At 47.9% G+C, this 20,071-nt stretch overlaps 1 protein-coding gene across 1 annotated transcript; it reads left to right on the top strand.

Moving 5' to 3' along the window:
- The first annotated feature begins 14,877 nt into the window (after window positions 1–14,877).
- LOC147701843 (toll-like receptor 12) lies at window positions 14,878–18,694 on the top strand. Its single transcript, XM_086929374.1, has 2 exons — window positions 14,878–15,447; window positions 16,517–18,694. Exons 1-2 carry the CDS (start codon window positions 14,878–14,880, stop codon window positions 18,692–18,694), a joined length of 2,748 nt encoding a protein of 915 aa, XP_086785500.1.
- Window positions 18,695–20,071: the final 1,377 nt, after the last annotated feature.

Raw genomic sequence — 20,071 nt, 5'->3', positions numbered from 1 at the left:
CGGGGACCGCCACCTCCCCGGGCCACTAATATTGAAATGCGAGGATCCGTTACAGACTCCGGAGCCCCAGGACCACCAACTCCCCGGGGCTGTGAAAACATTGGGAGGGGGGCTGCGCGTGCGCGGCCCTTTTCCTGGACCCTGTGATGGCCCTGGAGACCGCCACTCCCCAGGGTGGGCTCCATGCTGTGACCCGGGGTGCCCACCCTGGGACACTAAAGTTTGCTATGACAGGGAGGTAGCCGTGCAGCTCCTGCCCTGTCATAGCAACCTGGTTTCGGTTTTAATAGAGAGTGCAGGAAACCTGCTCTCACTTTCAAAGTGCAAACCATTGCTTTTCCACACGGGAAGCTGCATGTCAGCAGCTCCCCATGTGGAAAAGCAATGCCGGCCTCCGCAGGATGCAGGGAGCTGGCGGGACCGTTGGGGGATTGGGGACCCCTCCACGGTCCCCAACGGAGAGGACCGGTCCTGGGGGATGGGGTCCCTGGGGCTAGAAGTGACCCAGGAGGGGGCCACGAAGCCCCCCTCCTTGGTAAATATAATAAAAATAAAGTCTCCATGCCCTGGAAGATGTGGTTCCCGGGGCCGAAAATGGACGCTGGAGGAGGGCTCAAGCGCCCCCCTTCCCAATTTAAAATAAAAAATAGGGGTCAGGCCCTGTGGGATGGGGTCCCCAGGGCCTAGAAAAAGGAAAGAAAGGAGGGCCACACAGCCGCCGTTCTGAAAAATAAAAATAAAAAAAAGCTGCCATTGCGCTGGAGTCCCCGCCCCCTCCCACAAACACTATGCAACTGCGCCCTGTGGCACGTTTTAAGATTAGGAATGATATCCCTACAATCCCGAGGGTCCCTGGGGGCTAACTAGGCCACCAGATACCTCCAGTTAGCGCCACAGGGCTGCGCTGCAGAGAAATGGTCTGAGGCTACAGCCCTTTTTACACCTCTCTGCAACTCAGCTCTGTGGCACTTACTGGAGGTACCTGGTGGGCTAGTTGGCCCCCAGGGACCCTCATGATTGAAGAGGAATTAATTCCCCAACTTAAAACTAAGCATGGGTGTAAAATCTGTTCCGTTCGCGGAATTTGCGGATCTTCTACAATTTCGCGGTCCGCGAATCTCGCGAAATTGCAGAAAAATCTGCGAAATCGCATTCAGGATGGATTTTCAAAAACTGAAGTACATGAAGCACTTACAGGGTTACAGCAGGTGCCCAAGTTGAAGCTAATTTCTTTGTAACCATTTAGAAAATGGTTACAAAGAAATTAACTTCAACTTGGGCACCTGCTGTAACCCTGTAAGTGCGTCCTGAGCGGCGCCTCCAGAGTTGTTGCCTACTAGCAACTAATCTCTGACCCTGCTCTAACCCTCGAAGCAGGGTCAGAGTATAGTTACAAGTATGACACAATGCTCCAGGCTGTCACAAAAATTAAACCACAACAGGAAGCACTTACCGATAAGGAAGCAGGTGCCGGACTTGAAACTCAAAGTCAGTAACACATTAACCAGCCCACGGTGGAGGCTGGGCAGGTGTGCTTTCTCACCATAATCTACAGTGGTGAACCAGAGGGTGCTGTGATGAACCAGAAGGTTCAGCGGTGAACCAGAGGGTGCTGTGATGAACCAGAGGGTGACAGTGGTGAACCAGAGGGTGGCAGTGGGTAACCAGAGGGTGCTGTGATGAACCAGAGGGTGGCTGTGATGAACCAGAGGGTGACAGTGATGAACCAGAGGGTGGCAGTGGTGATCCAGAGGGTGGCATGATGAACCAGTGGGTGGCAGTGGTGAACCAGAGGGTGTCAGTGGTGAACCAGAGGGTGGCAGTGGTGATCCAGAGGGTGGCATGATGAACCAGTGGGTGGCAGTGGTGAACCAGAGGGTGGCAGTAGTGATCCAGAGGGTGGCATGATGTACCAGTGGGTGGCAGTGATGAACCAGAGGGTGACAATGATGAACCAGAGGGTGGCAGTGGTGATCCAGAGGGTGGCATGATGAACCAGTGGGTGGCAGTGGTGAACCAGAGGGTGTCAGTGGCGAACCAGAGGGTGACAGTGGTGAACCAGAGGGTGCTGTGATGAACCAGAGGGTGGCAGTGATGAACCAGAGAGTGGCAGTGGTGATCCAAAGGGTGGCATGATGAACCAGTGGGTGGCAGTGGTGAACCAGAGGGTGTCAGTGGTGAACCAGAGGATGGCAGTGGTGAACCAGAGGGTGCTGAGATGAACCAGAGGGCGGCAGTGATGAACCAGAGGGTGACAGTGATGAACCAGAGGGTGGAAGTGGTGAGCCAGAGGGTCGCAGTGATGAACCAGAGGGTGGCAGTGGTGAACCAGAGGGTGACAGTGATGAACCAGAGGATGGCAGTGGTGAACCAGAATGTGCTGTGATGAACCAGAGGGTGGCAGTGGTGAACGCAAGGGTACTGTGATGAACCAGAGGGTGGCAGTGGTGAACCAGAGGGTGGCAGTGGTGAACCAGAGGGTGGCTGTGATAAACCAGAGGGTGGCAGTGGTGAACCAGAGGGTGGCAGTGGTGAACCAAAGGGTGTTGTGATGAACCAGAGGGTGGCAGTGATGAACCAGATGGTGGCAGTGGTGAACCAGAGGGTGACAGTGATGAACCAGAGGGGGGCAGTGGTGAACCAGAGGGGGGCAGTGATGAACCACAGGGTGGCAGTGGTGAACCAGAGGGTGGCAGTGATGAACCAGAGGGTGACAGTGAAGAACCAGAGGGTGGCAGTGATGAACCAGAGGGTGGCAGTGGTGAACCAGAGGGTGTTGTGATGAACCAGAGGATGGCAGTGATGAACCAGAGGGTGACAGTGATGAACCAGAGGGTGGCAGTGGTGAACCAGAGGGTGCTGTGATGAACCAGAGGGTGGCAGTGATGAACCAGAGGGTGACAGTGATGAACCAGAGGGTGACAGTGGTGAACCAGAGGGTGGCAGTGATGAACCAGAGGGTGACAGTGATGAACCAGAGGGTTGCAGTGGTAAACCAGAGGGTGCTGTGATGAACCAGAAGGTGGCAGTGATGAACCAGAGGGTGACAGTGATGAACCAGAGGATGGCAGTGATGAACCAGAGGGTGCTGTGATGAACCAGAGGGTGGCAGTGGTGAACCAGAGGGTGGCAATGGTGAACAAGAGGGTTCTGTGATGAATCAGAGGGTGGCAGTGGTGAACCAGAGGGTGGCAGTGGTGAACCAGAGAGTGGCAGTGATGAACCAGCAGGTGGCAGTGATGAACCAGAGGGTGGCAGGGGTGAACCAGATGGTGCTGTGATGAACCAGAGGGTGGCAGTGATGAACCAGAGGGTGGCAGTGGTGAACCAGAGGTTGGCAGTGATGACCCAGAGGGTGAGAGTGATGATCCAGAGGATGGCAGTGGTGAACAAGAGGGTGGCAGTGATGAACTAGAGGGTGGCAGTGATGAACTAGAGGATGGCAGTGGTGCACCAGAACATGCTGTGATGAACCAGAGGGTGGCAGTGATGAACCAGAGGGTGGCAGTGGTGAACCAGAGGGTGCTTTGATGCACCAGAGGGTGGCAGTGATGAACCAGAGGGTGGCAGTGGTGAACCAGAGGGTGCTGTGATGAACCAGAGAATGGCAGTGATGAACCAGAGGGTGGCAGTGATGAACCAGAGGGTGGCAGTGATGATCCAGAGGGTGGCAGTGGCGAACCAGAGGGTGGCAGTAATGAACCAGAGGGTGGTCTTTTAGAATATTGCCATAATTTCATCGCTTGTTTGTCACATATTCTTAACTAGTTCTTTATATTCAAAGTTTAACCAAATATTTACATTTCCAATATTACCCAAATATTTCCTTGTGTCATCATGGAGAAATCTTTTAAAAACAGGTTGTCCTTTAATGGGAGTAAGTTGTAGAATGTCTCCAAATACAATTGAATGTTTTCCTCCAAACAGAACATTGCTATCTATTTTTTAAATCTGTTGCATTCGCAAGTGTAAGCATTAAGTTTGACAATATGCTCACCTCATCAATTATTACAAGTTATAATTTCTTAAGTACTCTTGAGACCTCATAACAAGTTTCTCCTATAGCTTTTGATATTCCAATGTTTTATCATGTTCAACAGGTAGCATAAGTAATCTATGTAAAGTCATACTTTTAATATTGTATACCTCTATTCTAGTTGAAGCTGTTACGACACAAGATAAATGTGATTCTGTAATTTTGTGTAGATAACTGGTCAAAAATGTAATTAAGAAACGTTTTCCTTTTCCAGCTTGATCACTAATGTACAATAGAATGGGTTCAACTGGGGAAAATTGGCATTCATTTTTTTTCATGGAGCAAACCATGTTCTACCTGTTGTTTGACTTGTAGATATATGTTTTGTTCAATATTTAATTGCTCCTCTAACTTTTCAAACTGAATATTATCCTGTTGTGCTTGCTGCATCGCAGTTTCTACCACATTCATTACTATTGCTGCTTAATTTTCAATAGTCGGTTGTCCCATTTGAACCTGGAGTCAGTTGACCAGAACTTTGACTGCTTTGTGAACTTTATCTTGCTATTTCAGCTGCAATTGTGCCTTCTTGTTCGATCTCATCATTTAAAATTTGTAAGTAAGTTGAAAAAATTATACACTGAATGCTGTCTTTAGTTGCATTAAAAGAATCTTCATAGCAGTCAAAATCTCCAAGTAATTCTGTTTCACTATGCCGAGGCTTAAACAGTTGCAGAAGTGCTAAATAGAAAAATTCTCTTATGTGCAGTTTCACAACTCAGGTGCATATTCACAAGGAGCTATCGCCGAATTAACAGCACTTTATTGCAGTCAAAGTCATGATAAATTTACCTCCCCATTCACAAGCTGGTGCTAACAGCCTGCAGCACCAGTTTGTCCGCGATAGCAGCTGCAAAGAACATCACCACAGAGGACCCCCACAACTATCGCTAATTAGATGAAGAGTAGACGTTCCAGTGCCAAAAGCCGCAACAACACCACTCATCAACATTCTCAACGACCAGCCAGAACAGTGATAAGAACACAAAACTGGCGATAAGGCGTTTTAGTAGCAGGAAATCTACACCTGCTCTGACCTGGTGTAAAGTCGGACGGCAGCCAGCACCACAGAAGGGAGCCCAGCCCAGGGCCACATCGGAAGTGCAACAGATGCCATGGAGCCACTCACCATGTGGCCTGGACACCCAAGAGGGCCACAACACCCACTGACACCAACCCCCGGACCACCCCTCCCTGGCACCCCCCCTGAACAAAGACATACCATATCAGCTACACCAAAACATGTACAAAATAATCTGCTTGATGTCGCACAAACACACCAGGTGAAATGCATGTGTCGTCACAGAAATGAGCAGCACGCATTCACTTTTGAATGTCCCCTCCTATCTGTCGGAGCTACTCACCCCCTATGTCCCTACACGCCAGCTAAGATCAGGTGGGGTGGGTTTGGTGTGCGTTCCCGTTATCAAGAGAGCTATGATGGGTGGACGCTCCTTCCGCCTGCTGGCTGCCCAGCACTGGAACAGACTCTCCTTGTATCTCCGGATGGAGACCCGGGAGAGCTTTTTCAGGGAAAATTTGAAAACGTATCTCTGCGCCCGGGATAACTAGTGAGAGAGGTTGCCGGGTGTAGAAATCTGTGCAGTTGCATAGCAGTACAGGGACACACTGGCCGAGTGTAACCATGCGCTTTATAAATGTGCCTATTAATATTATTTCGAATCAACAAATACAATTTTATTAAAATGAACACTGAAAGCAAATGAAGACACATGGCGTCTTTCCATGGGACACTCGATAGGTCACAGCATGCAAGACAAAAACATGATGAGAAGGCTTGTCCTGCGTACATCAAAGGGCAGAGAGAGAGCCAAGGAGAGGGAGAGTGAAAAAGAGAGAAAGAGAGAGAGAGAGAGGGAGAGAGAGAGGGAGATGGAGAGTGAGAGAGAGAGAAGAAGGGAGAAAGAGAGTAGGAGAGAGAGAAGAAAGAGAGAAGAAGGGAAAGAGAAGAAGAGAAGGAGAAAGAGAGAGAGAAAGAAAGAGAGAGAGATAGAGAGAAGAAGAGAGAAAGAAGAAGAGATAGAGAGAGAGAGAAGAGCGAGAGAAGAAGAGAGGGAGAGAGGGAGAGAGAGAGAGAGAGAGTGAGAGAGAGAGAGAGAGAGAGAAGAAGAGAGAGAGAGTGCCCCTGTGCACCCAGGCCACACTGCTCACCTGCTGCCACTGGTGTGTCTCCATCCACGTGCCGGTATGTATAGCAGTACACCAGGTCATACATCGGAGTCAGAGCCGTCATCTGAAACAGAGTCCAGATACATGACTGGCACAGTACACACACTTGCACAAGACAACATGGCATGCCCGCTTATGCAGACCCAGGCAGAGGCACCACAAAGGCTCCCGCCGCCAATCGGAGCATGCCCGCCCATGCACACCCAGGCCTCACTGCTCACCTTCCGCCCCCGGAGTGTAGACAGGATGTCCCACCATGTGCCACTGCTAGCCACAAGCCCAGAGCCCACGGACCTGGCACCCTCCACACCATGCAGGCCACCAGGTCTCACGTTTGGTGCTGGGTCCTGATTACACCATGGCATGGGACATACCGGTGCACCATCGCAGGCTGCACTCCCGCTCAGCCCTATGGATGCCACTAACTCTGTGAAGCCGGAAGTGATGCCATGTGGCAGTAGGCCTGAACTGGCCACTGGATCCGGCCTACACTGCGGTCCAGCAGGGCACACGAAACCTGAGTTGTACGGACCACCAGAATGGGGCATCATCGCAGGCTGCCCACCCACTTAGCAGCTTAAGGTGCCACTGACTCAGTGCACCCAAAGTCACCGTCCCGTGGTGGGGTGCCTGTGCCAGCCGCAATGCGCTGGTTGCGACTAATCCTGTGCAACCCCAGTCAGTGCCACGTGGTGGTCAGGCTATGCCGTAGGCAGGTCTAGGTTGCCACTAACGCTGTGCGCAACAACTCTTGTGCCCTTTATGATTGAGCAGGGGAGTCCGTCAGCCAGTCACCGCCGGCAGAAGGGAATGTGACGTCATTGGACCCTTATGTTGGCGGAGTCACATGGTCTGTGCCGGATGGGTGTGGTGTGCCTGCAAACCTGGCCTCAGGGAGTGGCTGTGACATGCTGACAACTAGACCAGTGACCTGCACACCACCAGCGAGTATGCCTCTGATGGGGAGCAATAGTGGCCCCCTCAGAGCTCACTCGTGGGTTCTGGGCGTGGTTCAGTTCATGTCCGGCCAAGAAAGTGAGTGATGCGTGTGTCACTCAATCAATCAATCAATCAAAGCATTTATATAGCGCACTACTCACCCAGAGGGTCTCAAGGCGCTGGGGGAGGGGGGTCCGCTACTGCTCGAACAGCCAGGTCTTGAGTTGCTTCCTGAAGGCGAGGTGGTCCTGGGTCAGGCGGAGGTGGGTCGGGAGGGAGTTCCCTGTCTTGGCGGCGAGGTAGGAGAAGGACCGTCCGCCTGTGGTGGCTCTTCGGATGCGGGGGACGGCGTCAAGGGCGTGGCCGGTCGATCGAAGCTGGCGTTTGGGAGCGTAGAAGTTGAGGCGGCTGTTGAGGTATCCTGGGCCTTGGTTGTGTAGGGCTTTGTGTGCGTGGGTGAGGAGTCGGAAGCTGATTCTCTTGTTGACCGGGAGCCAGTGCAGGTCTCTCAGGTGTCCGGAGAAGTAGCTGCGACGGGGGATGTCCAGGATGAGTCATGCTGAGGCGTTCTGGATCCGCTGGAGTCTCTTCTGGAGTTTGGCGGTGGTTCCGGTGTAGAGGGAGTTGCCGTAGTCCAGACGGCTGGTGACGAGGGCCTGGGTGACCGTCTTCCTGGTCTCGGTGGGGATCCACCGGAAAATCTTACGTAGCATGCGCAGGATGTTGAAGCATGACGAGGAGACGGCGTTGACTTGTCTGGTCATGGAGAGGGAGGAGTCCAGGATGAAGCCCAGGTTGCGTGCGTGGTCTGTAGGTTTGGGTGCGCTGCCTAGGGCGGGGGGCCACCAGGAGTCGTCCCAGGCGGAGGGTGAGGATCCCAGGATGAGGACTTCCGTCTTGTCCGAGTTCAGTTTCAGGCGGCTGTTCTTCATCCATTCGGCTACCTCTTTCATCCCTTCGTGAAGGTTGGCTCTGGCGGTGGCGGGGTCGTTGGTGAGGGAGATAATCAGCTGGGTGTCGTCGGCGTAGGAGATGATATTGAGGTTGGGCGATGTCTGCGAGGGGGCTCATGTAGATGTTGAAGAGGGTTGGACTGAGCAAGGAGCCTTGAGGAACGCCGCAGATGACTTCGGTGGGTTCAGATCTAAACGGAGGGAGGCGGACTCTCTGTGTCCTTCCGGTGAGGAAGGAGATGATCCACTCCAGTGCCTTCTCCTGGATTCCGACGTTGCTGAGTCGCTGCACTAGTGTACGGTGGCAGACAGTGTCGAAGGCTGCGGAGAGGTCTAGGAGGATGAGGGCTGCTGTTTCTCCGTTGTCAAGCAGTGCTCGGATGTCATCGGTGGCTGCGATCAGGGCGGTCTCGGTGCTGTGGTTGGCCCGGAAGCCGGACTGCGAGAGGTCGAGGGATCCGTTCGTCTCGAGGAAGGTGGCCAGCTGCTTGTTTACGGTCTTCTCGATGACTTTAGCAGGAAACGGGAGCAGCGAGATGGGGCGGTAGTTCTTGAGGTCGGTGGGGTCGGCTGATGGCTTCTTTAGTAGAGCGCTGAGTTCGGCGTGCTTCCAGCTCTCCGGGAAGGTAGCAGTGTCGAAGGAGGTGTTGATGATGTCCCGCAGGTGGAGTGCAATGACAGCGTCGGCCTTGTTGAAGACGTGGTGAGGGCAGGGGTCGGTAGGAGATCCGGAGTGGGTAGGAGATCACTGTTGTAGTGTCCAAGGGACCTGGTACACAAAATGCAATGTAGCACCCTCTGACTGGCAAGCCACAGGATGAACATCATTGATACAAGGGAAACTGTCCATGCATTCATCCACACATGCATATATGACTGATGAAAAACATGACAAAGCAGTGCCTCACTGGATGTTTATTGCACATCCAGTGCAGTCAAGCAGCTGGAGCGGTACAGGGCAATGAGGCCCTCTGTCTATATGCTGCTTAATTAAATGTTTCAAAGTGCCTGCATAGAATTCATTATTAGATGGCAGTACCTTAAGAATTCAGCTTTGCGGTCCAGGTCCTGTCATAGGAGTCAGAGCTCAGTGTGACCTTGAGCTCCGGAAGAGCTCTTCATGAAAATGAAACTTTTTTCCATGTGCATTGCATTTGATCTGATCAAGGATTCTCCCTGGATACCATGGTTGCCTTAAGTCAGGGCTGGGAAAAGTTTGGATCTCTAGGAAAGATAATTATTCACATGAAATATTCACTCATTAGGGTCATTCCTAATCTATTTATGCTCAGGAAGGCATTAAAAACGTGGGAGCTTATTTACAAGCCCCTTGCGCCACTGTGTGTCACTTTTTTCCATTTTGAAAGTGACGCCGTGGAGGCACAAGGGGCTTGTACATAAGCCCCCTGGGTATTTCCTAGCTACAGAATCATGGATTAGGTTTCATGTTTTCTCATTAAGAGCTAGCGCTTTGTTACCTACGGGTAATTGCAGGGCTAGCTTTAGTGCTTGTAGTGCCTAGTGTGATATTTATTTTTGGCGCCCCCGCACACCATGACTGCCTCCTCGGATTCCTTCACTACCACAGGGTAAAAGTGCCTCTCATCTCTTTAATAACAAGTTATTGCTATATTCAGCAACCCCCGTGTTGTCAGTGCCCCCTACACAGCTCAGCGCCCAGTGCAAACGCACCAGTCGCACTGCTCTAAAGCAGACTCTGAGTAATTGTTTGTACTCAAAAAGTCACATACCATATACTTTACTTTACTTTACTTTGTGAATTTATAGAGCGCAATGAATCATCCCCAGGGGGATCTCTCGGCGCTATGGGAGAAGGTAGATTGGTGGAGATGCACATCTAGAATAACCATGTCGTTAGAAGTCTCGTAAAGTTGGTTAACTCACCACAGGCCCTAATGTTCTGTGACAGTTTATTCCAGTGGCTCACAGCCAGATAGGAAAAGGCTCTACCTCCCTTCCGTACCCTCTGTATTTTCTGGGTACACAGAAGGTTGGCATTACTAGATCTCAATTGTCGAGCCGGTTGATACCACCTAAGTTTGTTTCTGAGATAAGCAGGGCCCTTCCCTTGTAGTGATCTAAAGACCACGCAGAGCAACTTAAAGATAGCTCTTTTCCTCACCGGTAGCCAGTGTAACTGGTTCAGCAGAGGGGCCGAAGAGGTCCGTTCCGGCTTGTTGAGGGCAAGGCGGGCTGCTGTGTTCTGCACTACCTGAAGTCATGATAGGGGATCTTCCCTTGCTCCCACCAGCAGCAAGTTGCCATAGTCCAGCCGACTCACCAAGAGTGACTGGACAAGGGTTTTCCTTGCCGACAGGGGGATCCAGTGAAGGATCTTCATAAGCATCCTCATGGTGCCAAAACACACGCCTGATACCGTTTTGACCTGCTCCTCCATGGATAGCTTATCATCTATCTTGATGCCCAGGTTCTTCGCGCAACTTCTAGGTAGAGGGGCTTCACCCAACTCGGTGGGCCACCACTCAGGAGACCAGATTGTTTCAGCCTTCCCAAACAGCAGGATTTCAGTTTTTGAGGAATGAAGCTGTAGAAAGTTCCTCCTCATCCAGATGGCAATGCTAAACATGCAGCTTCTGAATTTCAGTTGAGTTGACATAATGTCCTCCCCAATGGGGGCAATTAGCTGCGTGTTGTCCGCATATGAGATGGTCTGAAAGCCATGGCCCCTGATGATGTCAGCCAATGGAGTCACGTATACATTGAACAGGGTAGGACTCAACACAGATCCCTTCGGCATGCCCCTGACCACCCCTGTGGTCTGTGATACAAATGCATCCAACTGGATGCTTTTGGTATGACCGGAGAGAAAACATTGAATTCACTTAAGAGCCCTACCCTTCACCCCAATCCCCCTCTGTCTCCCTAGCAGCATCCTATGCGAGATGGTGTCAAACGCTGCTGACAGATCAAGGAGGATTAGGATCACTGGGATCTCTCTATCCAGTGTCATCCTTATGGTGTCCGTCACCTCTAACAGTGCAGCCTCCATGCTATGCGATGCCCAGAATCCAGACTGCGAGGAATCCAGAAGGCAGTTTTATTCCAGATAGTTGGATAGCTGTTGGTTCATTAAGGTTTCCAGAAACTTTGAGCACCTTTGGAGAAGCGAGATTGGCCTGTAGTTCTGCAACTCATTCGGGTCCGCTGCCGCCTTCTTTAGGAGTGGCTTTACCCGCGCATTTTTCCACTAATTCGGGAAGATAGCCATCTCAAATGAGATGTTATATATTTTAGCAAGTGCGTCTGCTAGGACTGTACTGAGAATTGCCATGACCGCCGGAGGTGCTGGAACTAATGGCGAGTTTGATTTTACGCAGCTTAGGAGAGAGCTTACTTGCTCTCTCAATACGTTGACACATGACCTTGGAAAACAGAGGAGCTCAGACAACATGGAATCTGTTTGGGAGTTGGGCACTGCAATATGCATTCTCTGCAGTGCCATATGAAAAGCAGTGGAATGGATCACTAGTTTTTGGAAAGGCCACCACATCAACAATCCAAATGAGGGCCACTTGAGAGCTAATATATTGTGCTTAGGAAGTTGCACTGCAATCTTCAGTTAAGCAGCCTACTGCATGCAGAGGCATTACATTGTAATATATTGAGCTGCCTGTTTTCAAATAATTGCTCATTGCAATACCATAGATATATATCATAAATAGGGCTCCAGGTTTTATGATATTTATTTTTTTCAACATTTCCGTTTGTATTTATCTCCTTTATTTTTTGGCCAGCTTATTGGTATTTATCCATATTTATTTTGTGTTTTAAGATTAAATGGAGTGGTAACATGGTGTATTTCCAAATTTATTTAACTGAAAAATATTCACTCATACTTTAATGCCTGTTGATTTGAGCAAATTAAGCAGCATATACACAAGAACACTATATCCGCATGTATATATAAGCAATATATGCAAATATATGTCAACATGTGCCTACATTTAAGGAAATTTTATCCTGGTTTTTATTACCTCATGCTGCCTATGTGCTCAGATGTTGACTCGGAATTCATGAAGGACAGCGTCGAGAATTACTCACAAGAAGCACAATTATTTTATGTCTGTATTTATCTGTGAAAATCAGTAAAAACGGAAAACTGGGAGCATTAATCATAAAGTATGTCACTAACCGTCTTGTGCTTGGACCACCAACAGTTGCCTTTCTTTTAATCTGTGGGATGTATTAAGTAATTGCTTGCTGATTTATGCTTTTTTCTAACAGAGCACTACTCACGGCTCGCTCTGTAATGAGGATCGATCTTGCTTTGAATGGTTGGCTCAATTGAAACTTACTATTGAAAAGCTTTGGCCTGGTGGATAACCATTTGAAGGTCACCACAAAACACACATTATTTTCTAAGTAAAAATTAGGGTAAAGTGTTTGCAGGATGAAGGCCAGAGTGAGTGTGTCTTTCACATACCTTCTTCATAATTTACAATACAGTGCATTAGTCCAGGGACCAGCGAACCACACACCGATAGAAAGGCACTTGTAACCTTAAACTCACTCCAAGTGATGCCACTTCGCAAGATGTCATCCATTGGCCCAAAGGAATGAGATGTTACTTCTACCACCAGTGGCATTTTGCTAAATTCGTGACCATGGGAAAAGACTTGCAGGTGACCAGTGCACACGCACTAAGTATTGTGCATGCACTGCAGCAGAGCCATTATTCTTTGGTGAGATTCGTTTTGGCAGTTTTCCAGTTATGCACAAACAATTTTCCTAGGGGAAATATCGTGGCTTTGGTGAATAAATAATTTATGGAGATCCTCCCCAATACGTTTTTGATTGATTGTTCACGCTGCACCTAGTATGGCACATTCTAAAACATGTTTCTTGGAGCAACTGTAAAAATAAATGGACATTCAGGGCCCGATTCACAGAATGAACTTAAGACTCAATCCTAAACTTACTACTATTTTGGTATTCACAGAATGCACTTACTACATTTGTCATTCACAGAATGAACTTACTACTTTTGGTATTCACAGAAGTTAGGATTTTGTCTTAAGTTTGTCTTAAGACAAACTTAAGACAGACTTAAGACAGACTTAAGATAAAATCCTAACTTCTGTGAATACCAAAATAGTAGTAAGTTTAGTATTGAGTCTTAAGTTCATTCTGTGAATCGGGCCCTGTCACATTGAGTTCCATAGAGCATAGCCCAGAATCCATTGAAATAACACAGTACAGTAAAATTGACTTGAGAAAAAAGAACAGTCTACTGCTCTACAGCACAATCATATACACTCTACACAGGGTGGATGTGATAGCTTCCACGTTTGGATGGATGTCCTTCAGCCACCAAACTCTATGGGGCCTATTCCGATGTCGGTCGAACAGGCATTCGGCGAACTCTATAGCTGGATGGAATCCGCCCGACTTTAAGTCAGCGGTTGTACCTGCTGAATTCAGAAACATCAATTTTTCCATTGCAGCTTGTGCAGCAGCCAGAAATACTACAGCGCATGCTGTAACAGAAAACTGGGGGCCTCATTTATGAGCCCTTGCGTCACTTTTACGCCGCCGGTGCGTCACTTTTTGTGACGCACCAGCGGTGAAAAAAATGCGCCTCGTTGCGCCATATTTAAAAAGTGACGCATCTAGGTAGATGTGTCATTTTTTAAACCCCTGTGCCACATTATACCTGCGTCAGGTATAACGTATGCAGAGGGGGCGTTCACCCGCAAAAAGCCTCGTAATAGTGACGCAGTGAAATCTATGAGATTTCATTGGGTCACTTTTAGGACGCTGTTGCGTCAAAATCTTGCGCCTGCCTCACAGCAGGCGTAAGACTGACGCAAGCCCTTTCACATGGGGCTTTCCCCATGTGAAAGGAGGCATTGCTGGAGTTGCGTCACTTTTGTGACACACTCCAGCAATGCGTCACTTTTGCGCTTACAGATACGTCAGAAATACTGACGTATCTGTAACTCCTTGCGACATGATGCGTCATACATTAAATGTGACGCATCAGGAATGTCGTAAGGAGTGCGCAGTAAAAAGTGACACATCGCTGTTTTCACGCAGCGATGCATCACTTTTCATAAATGAGGCCCTGGGTGTTTTCAAACATGCATACACCTTGTGGGAGGAACCATGTGGTGCCTGCCACACAGTGCATGGATGTTTGGGGGGGGACACAGGCCCCATAGCAAAGGCCCAGAGGGGACGGGGCCATGTAGGGGCCCCCAGAGTACCTTTCAATCTGCTTTTCAATGTCATTGGATCGCCTGTAGACAGACAGAAAGAAAGAGACATCATAATCCCTACGGTGGTGGCTGAACAGGCACTGCCCCTATTTTAGAGATTACGGTCTCAACGCGGCACCGACATACTCTTTGAGCCCATTTGAACAGCAGTGGTCATTCTCTCCCCAGTTCATAATCCAGTGTTCGGATCGCATCGATAGATGTCAGTGGACCCACCACCGAACATCAGAATGAGGGCCTAATTAACATCTTTTGCCTGTTACTGAATCACACTGATTTCTTCTTACGCTTTTTCACAAAAATATCATAAAATTGTATTGAGGGTTTGTGCACATTCCTGTGATTCCGAACCTACAAAATATTACATTTTTAGATTGTTGGTAACAAGCAAAACAATAACTATTAGTAGGCCAAATGTATTTGTTGGCTAACTCTTCATTTTATTTTATTTTTCAGAGAAGAAAAGACCGGCAACCAGGTGACTTCAAACATTAAAAGAATGAAGGAAGTGCTCTTCTTTGCCTGGAGCGGTGTCTTATTTATCCTCTCCACCAGGTCTTACTTCAGCCTTGGGTGGACCACCAGAAAATGTGTGCCCGCTGAGGATGCCACATACCTGGACAGACTGCCAGATTGTTATTCATGGCCTTCATTTCAAAACAAAACCTTATTTGCTATTTGCGGTAATATCGCTGCTTTACCAGAAGATCTATCTGATGTTCCTAGAGATGTCCTGGCTCTGTGTGTTACTGGAAGTGTATCAACCATTCACAGGAATGCACTCTGTAGATTCCAGGCGCTACAGTATTTGTATTTGGAGGTTAAAGTTCAAACTGTGCTCTCAGGAGCGTTCCACGGACTGCCACACCTTCAAAACCTCACCATTGCATATGATCCCTTATCTTTCCAATGCAAAAACATATCATTGCCGCAAGATGCATTTCTTAATTTGGCATCCTTAAAAACTCTAACCTTGAATAACATCTGTATTAATCATATTGGACAGGTGGATCTACCACCTTCTGTTGTACTTCAGGAACTCTCTCTACAGTTTAATAACATTAATCAATCAATCAATCAATCAGTGACACTTATAAAGCGCGCTACATACCCGTAGGGTCTCAAGGCGCTGGGTGGGTGGGGGGGGTGCCGCTACTGCTCGAACAGCCAGGTCTTCAGCTTCTTCCTGAAGGAGAGGTGGTCTTGGGTCAGGCGCAGGTCGGACGGGAGGGAGTTCCAGGTCTTGGCGGCCAGGTAGGAGAAGGACCTTCCTCCTGTAGTCGCTCTTCGGATGCGGGGGACGGCGGCGAGGGCGTGGTTGGCTGATCGGAGGTGGCGTTTGGGAGCGTAGAAGTTGACTCGGCTGTTGAGGTAGCTCGGGCCTTGGTCGTGTAGGGCTTTGTGTGCGTGGGTGAGGAGGCGGAAGGTGATTCTCTTGTTGACGGGGAGCCAGTGAAGGTCTCTCAGATGTCCGGAGATGTGGCTGGATCGTGGGATGTCGAGGATGAGTCTGGCTGAGGCGTTTTGGATCCGCTGGAGTCTCTTCTGGAGCTTGGCGGTGGTCCCGGCGTAGAGGGCGTTGCCGTAGTCCAGTCGGCTGGTGACGAGGGCCTGGGTGACGGTCTTCCTGGTCTCTGTGGGGATCCACCAGAAGATCTTCCGTAGCATGCGTAGGATGTTGAAGCACGCCGAGGAGACGCTGTTGACTTGCCTGGTCATGGAGAGGGAGGAGTCCAGGATGAAGCCCAGGTTTCGTGCATGGTCTGTCGGTTTGGGTGCGGTGCCCAGGGCGGGAGGCCACCAGGAGTCGTCCCAGGCGGAGGGTGAGGAGCCCAGGATGAGGACCTCCGTCTTGTCCGAGTTCAGTTTCAGGCGGCTGGTCGTCATCCACTCGGCTACCTCTTTCATCCCTTCGTGCAGGTTGGCTCTGGCGGCGGCGGGGTCGTTGGTCAGGGAGAGGATCAGCTGGGTGTCGTCGGCGTAGGAGATTATGCTGAGGTGGTGTTTGCGTACGATGGCCGCGAGGGGGCTCATGTAGACGTTGAAGAGGGTGGGGCTCAGGGATGATCCTTGGGGGACGCCGCAGATGACTTCGGAGGCCTCTGACTTGTACGGTGGTAGGCGGACTCTCTGTGTTCTTGTCCATGGTTTTCAGTGTCTTCAGGGGAATGCAATCAGTTCACCGACTAGACCTAAGCAACAACGACATTGAGATCGTACAGATGAAACTTGGTTTCAAGCAATGGAATAACATTCCAGGGATCTTTGAGCTGGATCTATCAGGAAATCCTGTCAGTAAACTTAGCCCGGATGCTTTAAGTAGGATGGGGCTTCGCTCGCTGATTCTTAGCCCTCCGCCCCCGCTGTTAAATGATCTTTTGCATTGTGGAGCTGGCACATTAGACAATTTGTTTCTTAAGTATGTGAACAAAGAAACTCCATCTACCATTAACATATGTTACATTGCTTCAAGATTTAAACTAGTGTCCTTTGCTGTTACCTATAGTGACCTTGAGCAGTTGTCAGGAGAGGGCTTGTCCGAGTGTGGGTCTTTGGAAACCTTGGATCTGAGTCGCAATAATCTTAAATATATTGCAAGCGATGTTTTATACAAGATTCCTCATCTGAGAGTTGTACTTCTCTCTGACAATACTCACCTCAAACTAGACCTGTGTCCTCTTTCATATGAAAAAATGCATTTCAATTCTGGACTACAGGTTCTGGACTTTTCATTCAACAATGTAAGCTTTGTCAAAAACAAACAATTTGCCTGCATGGCTTATTTACTTGTGCTGGATCTCAATTCAAATTGGATCGAAACAATTGAACCTCTGGGATTCTTCGGATTGCTCCACCTAAAGCATCTGGATTTGCATGGCAACAAACTCAAGCTTCTAGATAGTCTCATTTTGCAACATGTGCCCAACTTGCTGACCTTAGACATTAGTCGAAATTCCTTCAAAACATTTGAAGGGGATCAATGGGGACAGCTAAAATCCCTTAAAGAGCTCACATTGAGCATAGACATCATGTATGTTATACCTGAGAATTTCCCTCAATTAACAGTTTTAACATGGACAGAAAGTGATTATATACACATCAAAAGTAAAAGTGACATGTCACTCTCTTCTGTGAAAATAGTGCGTTCGGATGCCCATAATATCAATATTGATACACCCAATGCATTTCTCTTCCACAACACCTCAGAACTTCATCTATTTTTTAACATTGATATCACATCTATGGGAAAACAGATCTCTTTTTACCACATGTGCCCCCTTTTAGAGAAACTGTTTTACAGTCATTTTATTGGTAGAGGATATTACAGTGCATTACATTTCTCTAATTTAATACATTTGAAATATTTAGAAGTATGGAATTTGTATTCAGCTATAGATGACCCCACTTATAAATCAGAATTTTTATTTCAGAATTTATCAAGTTTACAAGTTCTCATTCTGGGGAATTCTGGGCTTAAATACCTAACTTTTGGCATGTTCAAAAGCATGATCTCGCTTCGTGTTTTTGTAACTCGTGATGATGCTTTTGCAACACTGGATAATGGCATTCAGAGATTATTTCCAAAGCTGAAATACTGGTATTTAGAAGATGTAACCTTCCCATGCAATTGCGTCAGCACATGGTTTTACACTTGGGCTGCCAGTACACCACAGACCTTTGTCACAAATTTTAGCAATTTGATCTGCATACAGGAGCGAACAAAGCTTAACTTTTTGTTTTTTTTACATAAAAGCTGTGAGCAAGAAATAGAGTTTATGTTATTCTTTTGGACATTCATATTTCTTCTTTTTTTCATATCTATCACTTTATTATACAAAACATGTAGCTCTCATTTCTTGAGTTTGATGTATATATTCTATGCTTGGCTGAACCGAATAATGGGAAGAAAAGGTAAACCTGTAAAATATGAGTTTGATGCTTTTGTGTCCTACAGCAGCAGTGACCAAGACTGGATTTTGCAGCATCTCATTCCGAACCTGGAGGAGAAAGGGCCACCATTCTTTAAACTGTGCCTACATAACAGGGATTTTAAGGTGGGGAAAGACATTGTGGATAACATAGCAGACAGTATTTACAGGAGCAGGAAGACCATCTGTGTGATCAGCCACAATTATCTGAGGAGTGAATGGTGCTCTCTGGAGATGCGAATGGCGACCTATCGGCTGCTTGCTGAGCAGGAGGATGTCCTCATCTTGGTCTTCTTGGAGCATGTTTCAAAGTACCAGCTGTCTGCCTATCACAGGCTGGCCAAGATGGTGAAGAAAAAGACAGTTGAAGACATAGTGAATTGTTAACAGGTACTGTACACCCTCCCCCAGTGAGTTAGGGGATGTGTACAATAATTGGTTTGACTTTAATCATTCGGAATCCTGGCACTTGATTAGGAACTGTTGAATTGGGCAGACTGCTTACTCTATGATACAGAAGAGACAATACTAACCTTGGCTTAGGGTTAGCAAAGATTAGACAGTAAGAAATACCTGCCTACATTGTGTCCTATGACATTTCTTTCAGCCTTTGAACAATCCGGACTCTACCTCTGTTATGTGCAGAGGCCCTGCTAACCAGGCCTCAGCTGCATTATCCTCTGCTACACTGGGAGGCATCAAATGTTCATACCAGTACTCTAGAATATGTCCCTAACACACAATGCCACCCCTGCCTGCTCCACAGAGTACTATGGTATTTGTGTCTGGAGCAAGGATCATTTTCTCCACTGTCAGAAATATTTCACAGGGTCTTTGTTTGCCCACTCAGTGCTGATAACCTACTGTCTCGGGGCTAGTTTAACAAAGGTAAACTTACTCTTTAGAGTAAGTTTATAATTGTTGCAATTCACAAAGGAATTTAAGGAGTAGTGTCTTATGACTGCCTGTCTTCTTATGTGCGGAGTCTCCACCACGTGGTCAATTTGTGGATTAGGAACCTTGTGCCCTCTCTACGGCTGTATCTGAGTTGGACCCTGTTACCTGCCCTGAGTTTGTGCTACTATAGGTTGCCATATTATTTAAAATCACTGTCCCCAAGGGTTTATTTCACCTCATGCAAAAATTGGGTCAAAACGTCGACATTGATTTTCAAACCTGTATTGAATACAGAGATCCTTCTGAATGGTGTATTAGGATTCAGATACCACTAGTTCTTCACTATGAGCTATTGCCTTTGAGCAGAAGATGGGTCTTCCAAACAGGCATATTACATTAGCTCATTTGAGGTGTTTTAGCCATTGTTGTTAATTGTATAAAAGTATTCTGTGAGAACCATTACTCTTCTTTCCCTTATCAAGTTGCACATGAGTACCTCTATGAACACTTTTCAATGCACGCTGTTATCCAACGGTGATACGAACTTCTTAACATATGTATGCATCGCTAGGAAGTTTCTGAGAAATATAAATTCATTTTTGAAAAACCCATGTGTGATGTTTTTTTCCTCTCTCTCGCCATTATTGCAATACCTGGTTTTATATTGTATGTTTCCATTAAGCAATTACCAGTAGTACCACACTTGCATGTACCATTTCACTGGGCCATCACTCCTAGGCCTGCGGCACAAAGCAGGCTATTTACTCCTTTGTCAATGTAGAAAAGAAATCTGGAAATGCCCAATATTTTTCCCTCCATTGCTTGGGTCCTGTTCCCTGCGCAGCAAAGGTGACCTTTGCCGTTATG

Source organism: Lissotriton vulgaris, chromosome 7 (assembly GCF_964263255.1).
Source record: "Lissotriton vulgaris chromosome 7, aLisVul1.2, whole genome shotgun sequence".
Taxonomy (NCBI): Eukaryota; Metazoa; Chordata; class Amphibia; order Caudata; family Salamandridae; genus Lissotriton; species Lissotriton vulgaris.
Note: the sequence above shows the minus strand (reverse complement) of the source record. Positions and strands in the feature narration are given on the sequence as shown.